Source organism: Bufo gargarizans, chromosome 1 (assembly GCF_014858855.1).
Source record: "Bufo gargarizans isolate SCDJY-AF-19 chromosome 1, ASM1485885v1, whole genome shotgun sequence".
Taxonomy (NCBI): Eukaryota; Metazoa; Chordata; class Amphibia; order Anura; family Bufonidae; genus Bufo; species Bufo gargarizans.
The window spans coordinates 36,423,630-36,445,518 of record NC_058080.1 but is presented as its reverse complement, the minus strand read 5'-3'; the positions used below and the strand labels follow the sequence as shown (position 1 = coordinate 36,445,518).

General features: G+C 47.4%; 1 protein-coding gene across 7 annotated transcripts; it reads right to left on the bottom strand.

The window, feature by feature from the left end:
• Nucleotides 1–717: 717 nt before the first annotated feature.
• Nucleotides 718–14,280, bottom strand: LOC122924710 (PC-esterase domain-containing protein 1A-like). 7 transcript variants are annotated; one of them, XM_044276189.1, is made up of 10 exons: nt 14,242–14,280; nt 6,590–6,670; nt 6,155–6,234; nt 5,744–5,976; nt 5,533–5,674; nt 4,992–5,232; nt 4,544–4,828; nt 4,416–4,466; nt 3,614–3,688; nt 718–1,568 (listed from the first exon to the last, which is right to left on the bottom strand). In XM_044276189.1, the coding sequence occupies exons 2-10, from the start codon at nt 6,660–6,662 to the stop codon at nt 1,357–1,359; spliced, it is 1,392 nt and encodes a 463-aa protein (XP_044132124.1). In that variant the 5' UTR covers nt 6,663–6,670; nt 14,242–14,280; the 3' UTR covers nt 718–1,356. The 7 variants fall into 7 exon arrangements, with proteins under 7 accessions (XP_044132124.1, XP_044132375.1, XP_044132495.1 ...); XM_044276440.1 differs by lacking the exon at nt 14,242–14,280 and having other exon boundaries at nt 4,544–4,603; nt 4,733–4,828; nt 6,590–6,739; XM_044276560.1 differs by lacking the exon at nt 14,242–14,280 and having other exon boundaries at nt 6,590–7,001.
• Nucleotides 14,281–21,889: the final 7,609 nt, after the last annotated feature.

Below are 21,889 nucleotides of genomic sequence, written 5' to 3'. Positions count from 1 at the left end.
GCAGTTTGAGAAGGCAGCGGCGCTGGCAGTAGTGCCGCGGTCTTCTCGCTGTTTACCGCAGGCCTAGTGACATCCATTCAAGTGAACAGAGCTTAGCCGCGCCCAGGCCATTGATACTAGTCGTGAGGTCACTGGGCCTGCGGTAAACAGCGAGAAGGCTGCGGCGCTACTGCCAGCGCCGTTGCCTTCTCAAACGGCTTATCGGCAGGGGTCCCAGGTGTCGGACTCCCGCCGATCAGATGCTGATGATCTATCTAGAGGATAGATCATCAGTTTAAACAAACTGCAGAACCCCTTTAAGTATAAAATCACGGGAGCGGGAACCACATCAGACTCTCCTTCTGCCCGCTTCATATTATCTCTACGACAGACATGGAGGTCCAAAAGCGAGAGCCACCACACAGGACATTGCTTTACGTGCGCCATAATACAGTTCCTCTCCCTTCTCATCACTTTTGGTTTGCCATTTTTCACTGCAAAGCTGCTATTCTACTCCTTTATCTTTAGCTCAGGATGACCACTTGGTTCCTCCAAACCCAGGACAGCAAAGTATGTAAATGTGGGAACACACAGAAAAGTGAATATACATCTCTGATGTGTTGTGTCAGTCTACACTGTAGTCTCACATTGTTTTTTATGAACCAGTACATAAAGAACAAAAATTTCTTCTCCGCTTTGAATAAACTTTATTCCAAAGGCAGGAAAAGTGAACAATAATAAAAGTAACAATATATAAAAACGTAAAAAATAATTTTTTTTACAAAAACAGGACAGTGTGAAGGCAGCATTCGGAACCTCAGGCGGTTGCAGCTCCTTCATACTCAGCGACATACAGGGTACCTTGGCCACAGGGGTGCCGCCATTTACTCTGCTGGCCCCACACACACACACACATATATATGAACGACCAAACATATGAAGTGAAATGTAAGAGACACATAGTGACCTTCAACCTCATCAAAAAGTGCAAAAACTAACAAAAATATCACCCACAGCAGCAACATGGGAGGTGGGGGTGGGGTGAATATTTTCTGTGGAGACACAGGACAGGGGGTGAGAGGTCAATGCACCATATCATCATTGCCGCAATATTATAACAAGGCGACCCCTATAGTAATAGAACATTAGCAGGGTGAACAAACTTTTCAGGGAGTGAATAATTTATCAATACTATGAATCATCCTGAGTACTTCCGTGCAAGAAACTATAAAAAAAACTTTCACTCTAGAACAAAAAGTGCAAAAAATGCAACAACAGCAGTATAGTGCAAACGTGTCATGTGACACCAGGTCCTGTACAGAACCGCAGCAGTCCCTGTGAACAGGAAGCAGACCCCGAGTACCCGGATGGTTGAGGTCAGTAGATCCTAGGCGCGTACGCTGGAGGGCGAGGGTATGGATGGGTCCAGCCCGTCCTCTGTTTCAGCACCCTCCTCGATGTGATCTTCACATTCCAGTCTTGCTGTGGGTACGGGGCATAGGGGGGAAAGGGGATGAAGCTGGGGTGCGGCGGCAAGCTGGGGACCAGGAAGTTCCCTCCAGCAAATGGATGACTGGAGAGCCTAGGACCTGGAAGAAGAGAGGATGGGGTTTATTAATAAGCACAGGCCATGAGGATGAAAGGACAACTCCACCCAACATCTGAACTCCCTGTACACATGATTTAATATCAATTTAATATAAAAAATATAAAAAAAAAAAAAAATAATAATAATATTTGGAGCATAAAACCTGTCAGTAAAGCTCTCGTAATTCAGTAGATTTGCCATTGAGACGTCTGGGAAACCTGGTTGCAACCCCCACAGCCGCTGTAATACCATATGGGTCACCAGTAACCCAGCTTTCCCAGATACAGATAAATGAGGAACAGAATATGACGCCTCAAGGGCCTCTATGTCCATGGGTCACCCTCGCTGTAGGTCAGTGTCCCGATCCTTTCACCTGATCTCCAGAAAATCAATGAAGGGCGAGCACAACAAAATTCTCACACTCTCTACATGAGGTGAAAGGAACAATACAACTACCCTGGACAGTCTAGTGTGAGTAGTAGTGAGGTTGGTGGGAGTAGTAGTGGTTCTGAGTGTGGTATAGCCAGCGCCCGGCTCAGCTGTGTGGTTTATACAGGGTAATGGTTCAGGCTGCAGTACAAGTGTCTGCCCACAGCAACCAATCAGAGCTCAGCTTTCATAACCAATCAGAGCTCAGGTTTCGTTTTACCACAGCTGTGTAAATCTCGTCATCTCCGTCTGGCCCGGCGGGTGATTCTCTATGTGGAGGGCAGTAGTTCTGAGAGTGAGTCCACCATGACATATCTGACAGAGGAGGCCATTGTATGGACAGGGCTGTTTCTGGGTCCATTTCCAGACCTTCCTGATCCAGCACAAGTCGGTACATGTTTGGTGTGGACCCTAACACAGGATCGTTGGCCAGTTCCAAGACAATTCGTATTCATTTCCCCCATCATTGTTGGAGACATTCAGGAGAAGAATATGAATGGCATGGCAGATACATGTCATGAGAACTTGCACGGAAATTGCTTTGCCTGATGCCGTACCGAGTGTCAGCAATGAAAGAGTTAAAGGCAGGCGATAAACATAAGAGTGAGGAATATTGGATGTGATGGTAGAGCGCCATAGGATTTATGAAACTAATCTTCAGAAAGAGCCCGACATGTAAAGCGGAAACTTCATGTCCAGAACGGAACGTGTGGAGCAGCAGGTGTTCCTGACGGCACGAGAGGCATAGCTGGAAACCACTTCCGGCATCCTCTAATGGCCAAGTACATCCTTCTTCCACCACCCTCCACACACCAGGGATCAGGTTTTGTGGCCACCCTCTGGCAGTCCTGCTTGCGGTAGCGGTTGAGAGAGTGGGAGTGGTGCTGCTGGTATTAGTAGTTGCCCGGGCTATAAAGTGGCCCTGGAAAAAAAAACTAAAAACTAAACGTGGCCCCATGTTGTAAGCGGAGCCGGACTGACAGAAGACGGGGCAACACAAGTAGGCAGGGACCAGCAAAACCTTAGTGCAGCACAAAATATCGCCCCAGCAGAACCAAATACCACAGTGCGGCACAAAATTCTGCTGCCCACGCCGCAGTATTCAACTGTATTACTGTCCTGAGGATGGGGACACCATTGAATTCAGTAGGGCACCTGCAGTTCCTGGTCAGGGGCTAAGTGCCTGAAGCTCCTCCATTAATGCCAAGAGCATAAGATCATTATGTACCTGGCCAGCAACCATGAGGAGGGCTTGGGTGGCCCCCTGAGCATCAGCACATCGGGAAATTTTCCTGCACAGTCTATGGCAGTCGCCCCTGGGGAATAGTGCGGCTTTTAGTTGAGATTCTGTGTGTGGCCGTGAAGAGACACCTCATATGATCCACGTAACTGGGGTAAGATCCTATTAGGGTATTTAGTGGAGGAGGTCTCCTTTGGGAGATTTTAAAGAAGAGGACAGGACTCCACATGGGCTACAAGTATGGGAGGGTCATTCTGTGGCGCTGTCACTCTCCACCCCCCCCCCCCCAAAATAGCAGCACATGAGGAAGCGGACTTCAAATCTGAAGCGCCCCACTCCTATAAATCACCCCTGTGGACAGTGACTGCATTTATTACCTGAGGGAGGAGTGAAATAGCCAGGGGTTATGTTAGCAGTCAGTAGTGGGCTGTCGGTCACAAAGGGCGACGCAGCTGAAAACACAGAAAACACCATCAGAATACTGGAGCCAGTATACAGGATATATACAGATATACACAGTGACACCTCTATTTATATGTGTGTCACATCACAGGTGGACACCCTGTGACACTGGAGTGCAGATGTTGGCAAGACTTTTCTCTGACCCACTCGGCAACTATTTGGTAGGTCTCACCGAGTGCTAGTCATATGTCATTCAAACTTCTACACCAACGAGAGGCGGCGGAGGAGGAGCAGAGCAAGACGAGAGGCGGCGGAGGAGCAGAGCAAGACGAGAGGCGGCGGAGGAGCAGAGCAAGACGAGAGGCGGCGGAGGAGCAGAGCAAGACGAGAGGCGGCGGAGGAGCAGAGCAAGACGAGAGGCGGCGGAGGAGCAGAGCAAGACGAGAGGCGGCGGAGGAGGAGCAGAGGAAGAAGAGAGGAGGCGGAGGAGGAGCAGAGAAAGACGAGAGGCAGCGGTGGTGCACTGCAAGACGACTGGCAGATAAGAAGAAGAGGAAGGAGAGAACACAGAGGAAAAGGAAGAGACAACATGGCAGAGGGGGGGTCGAGAAGGAGGAAGGGGAGAAGAAGATGATAAAGGCGAATAGAAAGGACAGGATATGGCAGAGGAGAAGGAGGACAAGGAAGAAAAAGAGGAGGATGGATGAGGAGAAGACAGGGAAAGGGCGATGACTGCGCAAGAGGAGACAAGGGAGATGTCTTGTGCTCAGTCCTCACCATCTGAATTGATGAGTTTTTCATCAGTGTAGAACTCGGGGCACAGAAGACCTGGCAGGTAGAGGGCACAGGTTACATACAACATTGCTGGGTATGTCCATAGAGAAGTAGGAAGCAGTGATACTCACCAGGTATGGCGTTAATGCCATTACCATCAAAAGATGTGTATCCCGGGATATATGTGGTCCCTGCAGAGACAGGCAATGGGACTATGAGCTGCTGCCCCCATATTGTGACCCCAGCACACAACAGCCTCAGCCCAGTGTATTGTGATCCCATAACTGCCCCGCTGGGAGTGGGAAGCAATGGAATCTTACCCGGGCTGCATCGCTTTTTGATTTTGGGGGGCAGCTTTGGATGAGGAGCTTTTCTCAATGCAACCGAGTCATGAGGCGCAGTGTGAATATTATAACCTAAAACAAGGGGGAGAAAAAAAAAGAGAAGGTTGTTATGAGACTAGCAGATGTAGCAGAGCTCGTTTACGTCACTTTGCACAACAATAGATTATGATTTAAAGAGTCCAGACTGTGAGCTCCTTAGACCAGAGGAAGCAATGTGAGGAGTAGCAACACTCACCTTCCGGCATCTTTCCCTTTGGCACCTCCACCCCCCAGGCCTGTGCGATGTGGGTCAGCAGGATCTGGGTGTACTTCCGATGAGCCACCTGGTTCCAGTGGACGGCATCCTTGCATCTGAGACGCAAGTTGCAGCGGAAGTGATAGTGCATGTCCAGAACGTCCAGCTTGTGCAAATCCGCCAAAGTGGCGCTGAAGAAGTTCCCCTCCACAATGTCCATCCGCAGGTTGTGTACCATGCACTGGAGACAGAAACCCAGAACAGCAAAGGGGTTACATGGGGGTAAATATAAGCACCAATCCCCGCACAACCGGACCGCAACGCCCAACGTGTTGACACAGGGAATCCCCCACCCAATGCACGTTCTTCAGGCAGGATCAGGCAGGGGGCTCCTGCTCAGACAGATGGGCATGAAAACTCCTCGGATGTCTATGCCACAAGGATGAAGCCCCATGCTCGGTTCCATCACAGCGCCAACATGGCGCCTGCTATATCCATACAGGTGGCCCATCTTCCCTGACACAAACATTGGCGCAGTTACCTCTGGGACTTCGTTATACTTGAATCCGACTGGCATGGTCATGTTCCATATGATGAGGCATTTGGGGCTCAGCACCTCCTTGAGGCGCTGGAACATCGTGTCCAGGTTGGTCTTGTAAGCCTCCAGATGTTTGTCGTTGTACCTGCAGGAGATGAGGACGGTGAGGATCCATCTTATCAATATGGCGGCTACACTGAAATGCGGCAGTCACCTATTGACATCCCAGACGCAGGAGTTAGCCATCAGCACATCGGGCTGGGGGCCCCTTCGGAAATCCGACAGTACGCTCTCCAGGTAAGTAGAGTAGACGCGGGTCAGAAAGTAGAAGCGTACAAGATGGTGGCCGCTCCGGTACTGCCGCACTTCTCGGAAAGTGGTCCCATTGTGCATTCCATTCCGCACTCCGCCCTCCACCAGAGCGTCATTCTGGAATGTCTCCTCCCCCTGCAGAGAAAACACATACAATGGCTGAACGATGACCAGCAGCACAGAGGATGTCAGGAAGGGAGCATGCTGATCTTATGGGAGGTCACAGAGCAGGGTCCACAGCTGCACAGAGCATGTCAAGAGAATGCCGAAGAGTGAAACATAACAGCAGTGCTGATATTATTAGGACGCTCACCCTTTTTCTCAGCTGGGCTTCGGAGAGAAACGCGTCGTCCTGCAGCATCTTCACCAGGTCTTTGTAGACGGATCTCTGAACTGAAAGACAGGAGCCCGGAGCCATCAGCCCCGATACTGGGAGCAATGCTCTGCACATGAGGGGTACAGGACTGTACACAGCACCTACGGGAGCAATGCTCTGCACATGAGGGGCACAGGACTGTACACAGTACCTACTGGAGCAATGCTCTGCACATGAGGGGTACAGGACTGTACACAGCACCTACGGGAGCAATGCTCTGCACATGAGGGGTACAGGACTGTACACAGCACCTACGGGAGCAATGCTCTGCACATGAGGGGCACAGGACTGTACACAGTACCTACTGGAGCAATGCTCTGCACATGAGGGGTACAGGACTGTACAGAGCACCTACAGGACGTGGTCACTTACTGGAGTCTCCAAGGACAACAACATACTTGTTGTGCAGTAACTGGCGCACATCTGCTGAGCTGAACCACTCCATGACTGGACCTGCAATAGACACAGAGACATGGGCGTCACTGACAGTGCACATATACAGCATCGCACAGTACAACCTCCTGCAGGATCCAGTATAATGGAGTATCGCACAGTACAACCTCCTGCAGGATCCAGTATAATGGAGTATCGCACAGTACAACCTCCTGCAGGATCCAGTATAATGGAGTATCACACAGTACAACCTCCTGCAGGATCCAGTACAATGGAGTATCGCACAGTACAACCTCCTGCAGGATCCAGTATAATGGAGTATCGCACAGTACAACCTCCTGCAGGATCCAGTATAATGGAGTATCGCACAGTACAACCTCCTGCAGGATCCAGTATAATGGAGTATCGCACAGTACAACCTCCTGCAGGATCCAGGATAATGGAGCATCGCACAGTACAACCTCCTGCAGAATCCAGTATAATGGAGTATCGCACAGTACAACCTCCTGCAGGATCCAGGACAGTGTCTCCAGTATAATGGAGTATCGCACAGTACAACCTCCTGCAGGATCCAGTATAATGGAGTATCGCACAGTACAACCTCCTGCAGGATCCAGGATAATGGAGCATCGCACAGTACAACCTCCTGCAGAATCCAGTATACTGGAGCATCGCACAGTACAACCTCCTGCAGGATCCAGTATAATGGAGCATCGCACAGTACAACCTCCTGCAGGATCCAGTATAATGGAGCATCGCACAGTACAACCTCCTGCAGAATCCAGTATAATGGAGCATCGCACAGTACAACCTCCTGCAGGATCCAGTATAATGGAGTATCGCACAGTACTACCTCCTGCAGGATCCAGTATAATGGAGTATCGCACAGTACTACCTCCTGCAGGATCCAGTATAATGGAGTATCGCACAGTACAACCTCCTGCAGGATCCAGTATAATGGAGTATCGCACAGTACAACCTCCTGCAGGATCCAGTATAATGGAGTATCGCACAGTACAACCTCCTGCAGGATCCAGTATCGCACAGTACAACCTCCTGCAGGATCCAGTATAATGGAGTATCGCACAGTACAACCTCCTGCAGGATCCAGTATAATGGAGTATCGCACAGTACAACCTCCTGCAGGATCCAGGACAGTGTCTCCAGTATAATGGTCACATGACTATCTGTGCAGTACCTCTTACTGTATAAGGACCTGTAGTCACATGACAGTATCTGTGAAGGTCCTCAAGCCAGAGAATGAGCAGAGTGCGATTTGCTCTGGAATATGTGGGGGCAGATGGGAGGACTGCAGTTATACTGGGGTCTGTCTATACTTTTGGGTGCATTCTTGATGTGAATTATAGGGACGCCTCTTCTCACCTGCCCTCTCCGCTCCCTGCAGCCTAGTCACAGACCAGGGGCACCAGGTAAGAGGGTGTCAGCAACCGAACGACAGCCCAGCACCGTATGTACACAGTGCATACCCCACACAATACTGCAGAGTACAGAGAGGGGTCATCACCCTGTGAGATGCTCTGCAGCAGACCCTGTACATGGAGTATACCCCACACAATACTGCCGAGCACAGAGAGGGGTCATCACCCTGTGAGATGCTCTGCAGCGGACCCTGTACACAGTGCATACCCCACACAATACTGCCGAGCACAGAGAGGGGTCATCACCCTGTGAGATGCTCTGCAGCAGACCCTGTACATGGAGTATACCCCACACAATACTGCCGAGCACAGAGAGGGGTCATCACCCTGTGAGATGCTCTGCAGCGGACCCTGTACACAGTGTATACCCCACACAATACTGCCGAGCACAGAGAGGGGTCATCACCCTGTGAGATGCTCTGCAGCAGACCCTGTACATGGAGTATACCCCACACAATACTGCCGAGCACAGAGAGGGGTCATCACCCTGTGAGATGCTCTGCAGCGGACCCTGTACACAGTGCATACCCCACACAATACTGCCGAGCACAGAGAGGGGTCATCACCCTGTGAGATGCTCTGCAGCAGACCCTGTACACGGAGTATACCCCACACAATACTGCCGAGCACAGAGAGGGGTCATCAACCTGTGAGATGCTCTGCAGTGGACCCTGTACACAGTGCATACCCCACACAATACTGCAGAGTACAGAGAGGGGTCATCAACCTGTGAGATGCTCTGCAGTGGACCCTGTACACAGTGCATACCCCACACAATACTGCAGAGTACAGAGAGGGGTCATCACCCTGTGAGATGCTCTGCAGCAGACCCTGTACATGGAGTATACCCCACACAATACTGCAGAGTACAGAGAGGGGTCATCACCCTGTGAGATGCTCTGCAGCAGACCCTGTACATGGAGTATACCCCACACAATACTGCAGAGTACAGAGAGGGGTCATCACCCTGTGAGATGCTCTGCAGCAGACCCTGTACACAGTGTATACCCCACACAATACTGCAGAGTACAGAGAGGGGTCATCACCCTGTGAGATGCTCTGCAGCAGACCCCTGTATGTACACAGTGTATACCCCACACAATACTGCCGAGCACAGAGAGGGGTCATCACCCTGTAAGATGCTCTGCAGCAGACCCTGTATCTCCACAGTGTATACCCCACACAATACTGCCGAGCACAGAGAGGGGCCATCACCCTGTGAGATGCTCTGCAGCAGACCCTGTATCTCCACAGTGTACTGTATACCCCACACAATACTGCCGAGCACAGAGGGGTCATCACCCTGTGAGATGCTCTGCAGCAGACCCTGTATCTCCACAGTGTATACCCCACACAATACTGCCGAGCACAGAGGGGTCATCACCCTGGTAGATTGTAAGCCTCGCGGGCTCTCTCCGCCTGTAACCCGTTATATCAGGTCTGTGCCCCGCTCCTATAATGTACAGCGTCAGGGAACGGATGGTGGTATAATAATACAGCAGTATGGAAGTGTACAGTAGTATATAGCAGTATTATAGCATATTACAGTAGTACATACACACGTATAACAGTATAACATCATATCTAGTAGTACATAGTGCAGTATATGTAGCAGTCTATAGAAATATCTCTACTAGTATAGAACAGCCTATACAGAGTATATACCAGTATAGAGCAGCCTATACAGAGTATATACCAGTATAGAACAGCCTATACAGAGTATATACCAGTATAGAGCAGCCTATACAGAGTATATACCAGTATAGAGCAGCCTATACAGAGTATATATCAGTATAGAGCAGCCTATACAGAGCATATATCAGTATAGAACAGCCTATACAGAGTATATACCAGTATAGAGCAGCCTATACAGAGTATATACCAGTATAGAGCAGCCTATACAGAGTATATACCAGTATAGAGCAGCCTATACAGAGTATATACCAGTATAGAGCAGCCTATACAGAGTATATACCAGTATAGAGCAGCCTATACAGAGTATATACCAGTATAGAGCAGCCTATACAGAGTATATACCAGTATAGAGCAGCCTATACAGAGTATATACCAGTATAGAGCAGCCTATACAGAGTATATACCAGTATAGAGCAGCCTATACAGAGTATATACCAGTATAGAGCAGCCTATACAGAGTATATACCAGTATAGAGCAGCCTATACAGAGTATATACCAGTATAGAGCAGCCTATACAGAGTATATACCAGTATAGAGCAGCCTATACAGAGTATATACCAGTATAGAGCAGCCTATACAGAGTATATACCAGTATAGAGCAGCCTATACAGAGTATATACCAGTATAGAGCAGCCTATACAGAGTATATACCAGTATAGAGCAGCCTATACAGAGTATATACCAGTATAGAGCAGCCTATACAGAGTATATACCAGTATAGAGCAGCCTATACAGAGTATATACCAGTATAGAGCAGCCTATACAGAGTATATACCAGTATAGAGCAGCCTATACAGAGTATATACCAGTATAGAACAGCCTATACAGAGTATATACCAGTATAGAACAGCCTATACAGAGTATATACCAGTATAGAACAGCCTATACAGAGTATATACCAGTATAGAACAGCCTATACAGAGTATATACCAGTATAGAACAGCCTATACAGAGTATATACCAGTATAGAACAGCCTATACAGAGTATATATCAGTATAGAACAGCATATACAGAGTATATATCAGTATAGAACAGCCTATACAGAGTATATATCAGTATAGAACAGCCTATACAGAGTATATACCAGTATAGAACAGCCTATACAGAGTATATACCAGTATAGAACAGCCTATACAGAGTATATACCAGTATAGAGCAGCCTATACAGAGTATATACCAGTATAGAGCAGCCTATACAGAGTATATACCAGTATAGAGCAGCCTATACAGAGTATATACCAGTATAGAGCAGCCTATACAGAGTATATACCAGTATAGAGCAGCCTATACAGAGTATATACCAGTATAGAGCAGCCTATACAGAGTATATACCAGTATAGAGCAGCCTATACAGAGTATATACCAGTATAGAGCAGCCTATACAGAGTATATACCAGTATAGAGCAGCCTATACAGAGTATATACCAGTATAGAGCAGCCTATACAGAGTATATACCAGTATAGAGCAGCCTATACAGAGTATATACCAGTATAGAAGCAGCCTATACAGAGTATATACCAGTATAGAACAGCCTATACAGAGTATATACCAGTATAGAACAGCCTATACAGAGTATATACCAGTATAGAACAGCCTATACAGAGTATATACCAGTATAGAACAGCCTATACAGAGTATATACCAGTATAGAACAGCCTATACAGAGTATATAATCAGTATAGAACAGCCTATACAGAGTATATACCAGTATAGAACAGCCTATACAGAGTATATACCAGTATAGAACAGCCTATACAGAGTATATACCAGTATAGAACAGCCTATACAGAGTATATACCAGTATAGAACAGCCTATACAGAGTATATACCAGTATAGAACAGCCTATACAGAGTATATACCAGTATAGAACAGCCTATACAGAGTATATACCAGTATAGAACAGCCTATACAGAGTATATACCAGTATAGAACAGCCTATACAGAGTATATACACCAGTATAGAACAGCCTATACAGAGTATATACACCAGTATAGAACAGCCTATACAGAGTATATATCAGTATAGAACAGCCTATACAGAGTATATATCAGTATAGAACAGCCTATACAGAGTATATATCAGTATAGAACAGCCTATACAGAGTATATACCAGTATAGAGCAGCCTATACAGAGTATATACCAGTATAGAACAGCCTATACAGAGTATATATCAGTATAGAACAGCCTATACAGAGTATATACCAGTATAGAGCAGCCTATACAGAGTATATACCAGTATAGAACAGCCTATACAGAGTATATATCAGTATAGCACAGCATATACAGAGTATATACCAGTATAGAACAGCCTATACAGAGTATATATCAGTATAGAACAGCATATACAGAGTATATACTAGTATAGCACAGCCTATACAGAGTATATATCAGTATAGCACAGCCTATACAGAGTATATACCAGTATAGAGCAGCCTATACAGAGTATATACCAGTATAGAACAGCCTATACAGAGTATATATCAGTATAGCACAGCATATACAGAGTATATACCAGTATAGAACAGCCTATACAGAGTATATATCAGTATAGAACAGCATATACAGAGTATATACTAGTATAAAACAGCCTATACAGAGTATATATCAGTATAGAACAGCCTATACAGAGTATATACCAGTATAGAGCAGCCTATACAGAGTATATACCAGTATAGAACAGCCTATACAGAGTATATATCAGTATAGCACAGCATATACAGAGTATATACCAGTATAGAACAGCCTATACAGAGTATATATCAGTATAGAACAGCATATACAGAGTATATACTAGTATAAAACAGCCTATACAGAGTATATATCAGTATAGAACAGCCTATACAGAGTATATACCAGTATAGAACAGCCTATACAGAGTATATACCAGTATAGAGCAGCCTATACAGAGTATATACCAGTATAGAGCAGCCTATACAGAGTATATATCAGTATAGCACAGCATATACAGAGTATATACTAGTATAGAACAGCATATACAGAGTATATACTAGTATAAAACAGCCTATACAGAGTATATATCAGTATAGAACAGCCTATACAGAGTATATATCAGTATAGAACAGCCTATACAGAGTATATACTAGTATAGAACAGCATATACAGAGTATATATCAGTATAGCACAGCATATACAGAGTATATACTAGTATAGAACAGCATATACAGAGTATATATCAGTATAGAACAGCATATACAGAGTATATATCAGTATAGAACAGCCTATACAGAGTATATATCAGTATAGAACAGCCTATACAGAGTATATACTAGTATAGAACAGCATATACAGAGTATATATCAGTATAGCACAGCATATACAGAGTATATACTAGTATAGAACAGCATATACAGAGTATATACTAGTATAGAACAGCATATACAGAGTATATATCAGTATAGAACAGCATATACAGAGTATATATCAGTATAGAACAGCCTATACAGAGTATATATCAGTATAGAACAGCCTATACAGAGTATATATCAGTATAGAACAGCCTATACAGAGTATATATCAGTATAGAACAGCCTATACAGAGTATATATCAGTATAGAACAGCCTATACAGAGTATATATCAGTATAGAACAGCCTATACAGAGTATATATCAGTATAGCACAGCATATACAGAGTATATACTAGTATAAAACAGCCTATACAGAGTATATATCAGTATAGCACAGCATATACAGAGTATATATCAGTATAGCACAGCATATACAGAGTATATATCAGTATAGCACAGCATATACAGAGTATATATCAGTATAGCACAGCATATACAGAGTATATATCAGCATATACAGAGTATATATCAGTATAGAACAGCCTATACAGAGTATATACTAGTATAGAACAGCATATACAGAGTATATATCAGTATAGCACAGCATATACAGAGTATATACTAGTATAGAACAGCATATACAGAGTATATATCAGTATAGAACAGCCTATACAGAGTATATATCAGTATAGAACAGCCTATACAGAGTATATATCAGTATAGAACAGCCTATACAGAGTATATACTAGTATAGAACAGCATATACAGAGTATATATCAGTATAGCACAGCATATACAGAGTATATACTAGTATAGAACAGCCTATACAGAGTATATATTAGTATAGAACAGCCTATACAGAGTATATATTAGTATAGAACAGCATATACAGAGTATATACTAGTATAGAACAGCATATAGAGTATATACCAGTATAGAACAGCCTATACAGAGTATATACCAGTATAGCACAGCCTATACAGAGTATATACTAGTATAGAACAGCATATAGAGTATATACCAGTATAGAACAGCCTATACAGAGTATATATTAGTATGGAACAGCATATACAGAGTATATATCAGTATAGCACAGCATATACAGAGTATATACTAGTATAGAACAGCATATAGTCAGACATAAGGCAGCCCAGCCAGTAGGACATAACGCAGCAGTGTACACACCGACCGGTACCGCTCCGCTCTCTCTGGATGCTGCTGCTGCTGCCGCGCTCTGAGTAACGGAATCATCAGCTCCGCCTCTCAATATAAAACCCCGCCCAGAATCACAGCCACGTGCGTCCGCCCCGCCCACAAATAGAATCACAGCGTGCAAGTTGTTTAACCTCAGACGCCGAACAGCAAGTGGGAGGAGCTAGAGCGAGACCGACAGCCAATGGGAGAGCCGGATCCACAGCCTGCGCTTCATCCATGGCAGCCACTACAACTACAACCCCCTTCATCTCTGGCGTCTGGATCCTAAATCTCCAAATTGCTACATATCCACCGTATGCGCGGCTTTATAAGAAGAGAGTCCCTTTCCAACTGACATTCAAACTGTACAACTTTATTGAGTGCAGCTATGGTTAGCAACTATCCCGGCAAAAAGTACGGCCAAGTTAAGTCACACCCCAAATAGGGCAGGGGCGTGGCTTCACACAGACGCCGTCATAACGTGGCTTCCAGGAATAGTAATGCCCCCATTAGTGCCCCCCAGGAATAGTAATGCCCCCTACTAATAGTAATGCCCCCATTAGTGCCCCCCAGGAATAGTAATGCCCCCATTAGTGCCCCCCAGGAATAGTGCCCCAGTAATAGTAATGCCCCCATTAGTGCCCCCCAGGAATAGTAATGCCCCCATTAGTGCCCCCTACTAATAGTAATGCCCCCATTAGTGCCCCCCAGGAATAGTAATGCCCCCATTAGTGCCTCTAGGAATAGTAATGCCCCCATTAGTGCCCCCCAGGAATTGTAATGCCCCCATTAGTGCCCCCTACTAATAGTAATGCCCCCCAGTAATAGTAATGCCCCCATAAGTCCCCCCCAAGGAATAGTAATGCCCCCATTAGTGCCCCCTACTAATAGTAATGCCCCCATTAGTGCCCCCTACTAATAGTAATGCCCCTTTGAGTCCCCCAAGCAATAGTAATGCCCCCATTAGTGCCCCCAGTAATAGTAATGCTCCCATTAGTGCCCCCAGTAATAGTAATGCCCCTATGAGTCCCCCCAAGCAATAGTAATGCCCCCATTAAGGTGCCCCCAATAATAGTAATGCCCCCATTAGTGCCCCTAGTAATAGTAATGCCCCCATTAGTGCCCCTCAGTAATAGTAATTCCCCATTAGTGCCCCCAGTAATAGTAATGCCCCCATTTGTGCCCCCAGTAATAGTAGTGACCCCAGTAATAGTAATGCCCCCATTAGTGCCCCCCAGTAATAGTAGTGCCCCCAGTAATAGTATTGCCCCCATTAGTGCCCCCCAGTAATAGTATTGCCCCCATTAGGGCCCCCAGGAATAGTAATGCCTCAATTAGTGCCCCCCAGGAATAGTAATACTCCCATTAGTGCCCCTTACTAATAGTAATGCCCCCATGAGCCCCCCCCCCAAGAAATAGTAATGCCCCAATTAGTGCCCCCCCCCCCAAGAAATAGTAATGCCCCAATTAGTGCCCCCCAGGAATAGTAATGCCCAATTAGTGCCCCCCAGGACTAGTAATGCCCAATTAGTGCCCCCCAGGATTAGTAATGCCCAATTAGTGCCCCCCAGGACTAGTAATGCCCAATTAGTGCCTCCCCAGGACTAGTAATGCCCAATTAGTGCCCCCCAGGACTAGTAATGCCCCCTTCTCTGCTTCTGCCACACAAAAAAAACTAATCACTCCCCTCCTCCATATACTCGCGCTGCTGACGTCTCACAGGTCCTGTCCTGCAGTCAGCAGCGCGAATGGAGGAGGGGAGGGATTTGATTTTTTTAATTAACAACAGGGTGCGGGGGCAGGTAACGGCTGTAGTAATGAGCGCTCTCAGTGGGAGTCTCATTAGTAACAAAGAAAAATACCGGCAGAGACACTAAAATACCAGCCGGGTGCAACCCTAAGCGCAGCAGTCAGTTATACTGACACCGCCGCTGTCTATACAGTGTTACACTGACACCGCCGCTATCTATACAGTGTTACACTGACACCGCCGCTATCTATACAGTGTTACACTGACACCGCCGCTGTCTATACAGTGTTACACTGACACCGCCGCTATCTATACAGTGTTACACTGACACCGCCGCTGTCTATACAGTGTTACACTGACACCGCCGCTGTCTATACAGTGTTACACTGACACCGCCGCTGTCTATACAGTGTTACACTGACACCGCCGCTGTCTATACAGTGTTACACTGACACCGCCGCTGTCTATACAGTGTTACACTGACACCGCCGCTGTCTATACAGTGTTACACTGACACCGCCGCTGTCTATACAGTGTTACACTGACACCGCCGCTGTCTATACAGTGTTACACTGACACCGCCGCTGTCTATACAGTGTTACACTGACACCGCCGCTGTCTATACAGTGTTACACTGACACCGCCGCTGTCTATACAGTGTTACACTGACACCGCCGCTGTCTATACAGTGTTACACTGACACCGCCGCTGTCTATACAGTGTTACACTGACACCGCCGCTGTCTATACAGTGTTACACTGACACCGCCGCTGTCTATACAGTGTTACACTGACACCGCCGCTGTCTATACAGTGTTACACTGACACCGCCGCTGTCTATACAGTGTTACACTGACACCGCCGCTGTCTATACAGTGTTACACTGACACCGCCGCTGTCTATACAGTGTTACACTGACACCGCCGCTGTCTATACAGTGTTACACTGACACCGCCGCTGTCTATACAGTGTTACACTGACACCGCCGCTGTCTATACAGTGTTACACTGACACCGCCGCTGTCTATACAGTGTTACACTGACACCGCCGCTGTCTATACAGTGTTACACTGACACCGCCGCTGTCTATACAGTGTTACACTGACACCGCCGCTGTCTATACAGTGTTACACTGACACCGCCGCTGTCTATACAGTGTTACACTGACACCGCCGCTGTCTATACAGTGTTACACTGACACCGCCGCTGTCTATACAGTGTTACACTGACACCGCCGCTGTCTATACAGTGTTACACTGACACCGCCGCTGTCTATACAGTGTTACACTGACACCGCCGCTGTCTATACAGTGTTACACTGACACCGCCGCTGTCTATACAGTGTTACACTGACACCGCCGCTGTCTATACAGTGTTACACTGACACCGCCGCTGTCTATACAGTGTTACACTGACACCGGCCTCTGTCTATACAGTGTTACACTGACACCGCCGCTGTCTATACAGTGTTACACTGACACCGCCGCTGTCTATACAGTGTTACACTGACACCGCCGCTGTCTATACAGTGTTACACTGACACCGCCGCTGTCTATACAGTGTTACACTGACACCGCCGCTGTCTATACAGTGTTACACTGACACCGCCGCTGTCTATACAGTGTTACACTGACACCGCCGCTGTCTATACAGTGTTACACTGACACCGCCGCTGTCTATACAGTGTTACACTGACACCGCCGCTGTCTATACAGTGTTACACTGACACCGCCGCTGTCTATACAGTGTTACACTGACACCGCCGCTGTCTATACAGTGTTACACTGACACCGCCGCTGTCTATACAGTGTTACACTGACACCGCCGCTGTCTATACAGTGTTATACTGACACCGCCGCTGTCTATACAGTGTTACACTGACACCGCCGCTGTCTATACAGTGTTACACTGACACCGCCGCTGTCTATACAGTGTTATACTGACACCGCCGCTGTCTATACAGTGTTATACTGACACCGCCGCTCTATATATACAGTGTTACACTGACACCTCCTCTGTCTATACAGTGTTACACTGACACCGCCGCTGTCTATACAGTGTTATACTGACACCTCCTCTGTCTATACAGCGTTACACTGATACCGCCGCTGTCTATACAGCGTTATACTGACACCGCCGCTGTCTATACAGTGTTATACTGACACCGCCGCTCTCTATATACAGTGTTACACTGACACCGCCGCTGTCTATACAGTGTTATACTGACACCGCCGCTCTATATATACAGTGTTACACTGACACCTCCTCTGTCTAAGTACACTAAGGCTATACAGTGTTACACTGACACCGCCTCTGTCTATACAGTGTTACACTGACACCGCCGCTGTCTATACAGTGTTACACTGACACCGCCGCTGTCTATACAGTGTTACACTGACACCGCCGCTGTCTATACAGTGTTATACTGACACCGCCGCTGTCTATACAGTGTTACACTGACACCGCCGCTGTCTATACAGTGTTATACTGACACCTCCTCTGTCTATACAGTGTTATACTGACACCGCCGCTGTCTATACAGTGTTATACTGACACCGCCGCTGTCTATACAGTGTTACACTGACACCGCCGCTGTCTATACAGTGTTATACTGACACCGCCTCTGTCTATACAGTGTTACACTGACACCGCCGCTGTCTATACAGTGTTATACTGACACCGCCGCTGTCTATACAGTGTTATACTGACACCGCCGCTGTCTATACAGTGTTATACTGACACCACTGCTGCCTATACAGTGTTATACTGACACCGCCGCTGTCTATACAGTGTTATACTGACACCGCCGCTCTCTATATACAGTGTTATACTGACACCGCCGCTGTCTATACAGTGTTATACTGACACAGCCGCTGTCTATACAGTGTTACACTGACACCGCCGCTGTCTATACAGTGTTACACTGACACCGCCGCTGTCTATACAGTGTTATACTGACACCGCCGCTCTCTATATACAGTGTTACACTGACACCACCGCTGTCTATACAGTGTTATACTGACACCGCCGCTGTCTATACAGTGTTACACTGACACCGCCTCTGTCTATACAGTGTTATACTGACACCGCCGCTCTCTATATACAGTGTTACACTGACACCGCCGCTGTCTATACAGTGTTACACTGACACCGCCTCTGTCTGTACAGTGTTATACTGACACCGCCGCTGTCTATACAGTGTTACACTGACACCGCCGCTGTCTATATACAGTGTTACACTGACACCGCCGCTGTCTATACAGTGTTATACTGACACCGCCGCTGTCTATACAGTGTTATACTGACACCTCCTCTGTCTATACAGTGTTATACTGACACCGCCTCTGTCTATACAGTGTTATACTGACACCGCCGCTCTCTATACAGTGTTACACTGACACCGCCGCTGTCTATACAGTGTTACACTGACACCGCCGCTGTCTATACAGTGCTACACTGACACCGCCGCTGTCTATACAGTGTTACACTGACACCGCCGCTGTCTGTACAGTGTTATACTGACACCGCCTCTGTCTATACAGCGTTACACTGACACCGCCGCTGTCTATATACAGTGTTACACTGACACCGCCGCTGTCTATACAGTGTTATACTGACACCGCCGCTGTCTATACAGTGTTACACTGACACAGCCGCTCTCTATATACAGTGTTACACTGACACCGCCGCTGTCTATACAGTGTTATACTGACACCGCCGCTGTCTATACAGTGTTACACTGACACCGCCGCTGTCTATACAGTGTTACACTGACACCGCCGCTGTCTATACAGTGTTATACTGACACCGCCTCTGTCTGTACAGTGTTATACTGACACCGCCAGAGGCGTACATAGGAATCACTGGGCCCCATAGCAAAAATCTGAATTGGGCCCCTTAACCCCGCCCACTACCCACCATGGCCCCTCCCACTTCCTGACTTTGCTCCTCCCATGCCACACCCCCATTAAATACATTTATACATGACCTACAGAAACTGTTAGGGGTTTCCTGGGGGTGACCTGTCACATGGGATATCTGCTGCAGCCTGCAGGTCTCCTTATTTGGGGTGCCATGTTAGGCTACTTTCACACTTGCGTTCGGGTCTCCGCTTGTGAGTTCCGTTTGAAGGCTCTCACAAGCGGCACCGAACGGATCCGTCCAGCCCTAATGCATTCTGAGTGGATGCGGATCCGCTCAGAATGCATCAGTATGGCTCCGTCTGTCCTCCGCTCAGCAGGCGGACACTTGAACGCTGCTTGCAGCGTTCGGGTGTCCGCCTGGCCGTGCGGAGGCAAACGGATCCGTCCAGAGTTACAATGGACGTCAATGGGGGCGGATCAGTTTGAAGTTGACACAGTAAGGCTCAATTTTCAAACGGATCCGTCCCCCATTGACTTTCAATGTAAAGTCAAAACGGATCCGTTTGCACTATCATGAACAAAAAAAAAAATGTTAGTTTTTTTTGTTCATGTTAATGCAAACGGATCCGTTCTGAACGCAAGTGTGAAAGTTGCCTTAAAGGGAATCTGTCACTAGCAATTTACCCCCAATTTTTTTTTCGTGAATCCATGTTTAACAGAGAACCTGTTTTCCATCTGTCTTGTTCTTTTGATTGTGAGTCTTGTCATTTCTTCAAAAAATCGATTCTTATGATATGTAAATGAAGCTGTAAGGAGCCCAGAGGGGCGTTATTCTTTCTCCACTGTGCCCAGGAACGCCCCTCTGAAGTGCCGTGCCCGGCTAAATTTGAAAACTAATAACGCCTCCAAGTTCATCTAAATCGCCTCCCAAATCCGATCCTCCTCTCGCCGGCATCCCAAATCCCACGCAGGCGCAGTGCCGTCAGTCATCTTATCATAGCGCAGGCAATCGCCGGCACTGCGCCTGCGCGGGATTTGGGATGCCAGCGAGAGGAGGATCGGATTTGGGAGGCGATTTAGATGAACTTGGAGGCGTTATTAGTTTTCAAATTTAGCCGGGCACGGCACTTCAGAGGGGCGTTCCTGGGCACCGTGGAGAAAGAATAACGCCCCTCTGGGCTCCTTACAGCGTCATTTACATATCATAACAATCGATTTTTTGAAGAAATGACAAGACTCACAATCAAAAGAACAAGACAGATGGAAAAAAGGTACTCATGGATCCATGTTTAATAAAGTACCTTTTTTCCATCTGTGTTCTTCTTTTCCATGTCAGTCTTGTCCTTTCTTCTAAAAATCGATTCTTAGGATATGCAAATGCAGGAACGGTGCCCCTCTGAAGTGCCGTGCCCGCCTAAATATGAAAACTCTAACATCTCCATGTTTAGCTGAATCGCCTCCCAGAGGCGCGGCTAAGTCCTCAACACCCGCCCCCCTCCTCAGCGCTGCGCTCTGCAAACACCCGATCCTCCTCTCGTCGGCGTCCCAAATCCCGCGCAGGCGCAGTGCCGGCGATTGCCTGCGCCTGCGCTCTGATAATACGGCTGAGGGCAACAGCTTCAACATCGTCACTGGGCTCGGCGCATGCCCAGTGACGATGTTGAAGCTGTTGCCCTCAGCCGTATTATCAGAGCGCAGGCGCAGGCAATCGCCGGCACTGCGCCTGCGCGGGATTTGGGACGCCGACGAGAGGAAGATCGGGTATTTGCAGTCAGAGCGCGGCGCTGAGGAGGGGGGCGGGTGTCTAGGGCCTTAGCCGCGCCTCTGGGAGGCGATTCAGCTAAACATGGGGGGGGCCCTGGGGAGAAAAGCAGCCGCATAGCCGGCTGCAGGTCATGAGTGGGCGGGGCCTTATCTGCGCTACGGGCCCCCCAGTGCCGCGGGCCCCATAGCAGTGGCGTGGTCTGCCTCTATGGGCGGTACGCCACTGGTGTCACACCGCCTCTGTCTATACAGCGTTATACTGAC

Bases quoted from the DNA above. Each gene is read 5' to 3' on its own strand.
- LOC122924710 (XM_044276560.1), bottom strand. From the start codon at position 6,722: ATGCTGTATATGTGCACTGTCAGTGACGCCCATGTCTCTGTGTCTATT. The intron at 5,977-6,154 runs GTGAGCGTCCTA...TTTTCTCTGCAG, and splicing joins AAGCCCAGCTGAGAAAAAGG to GGGGAGGAGACATTCCAGAA. The intron at 5,233-5,532 runs GTAACTGCGCCA...TTCTGTCTCCAG, and splicing joins AGTATAACGAAGTCCCAGAG to TGCATGGTACACAACCTGCG.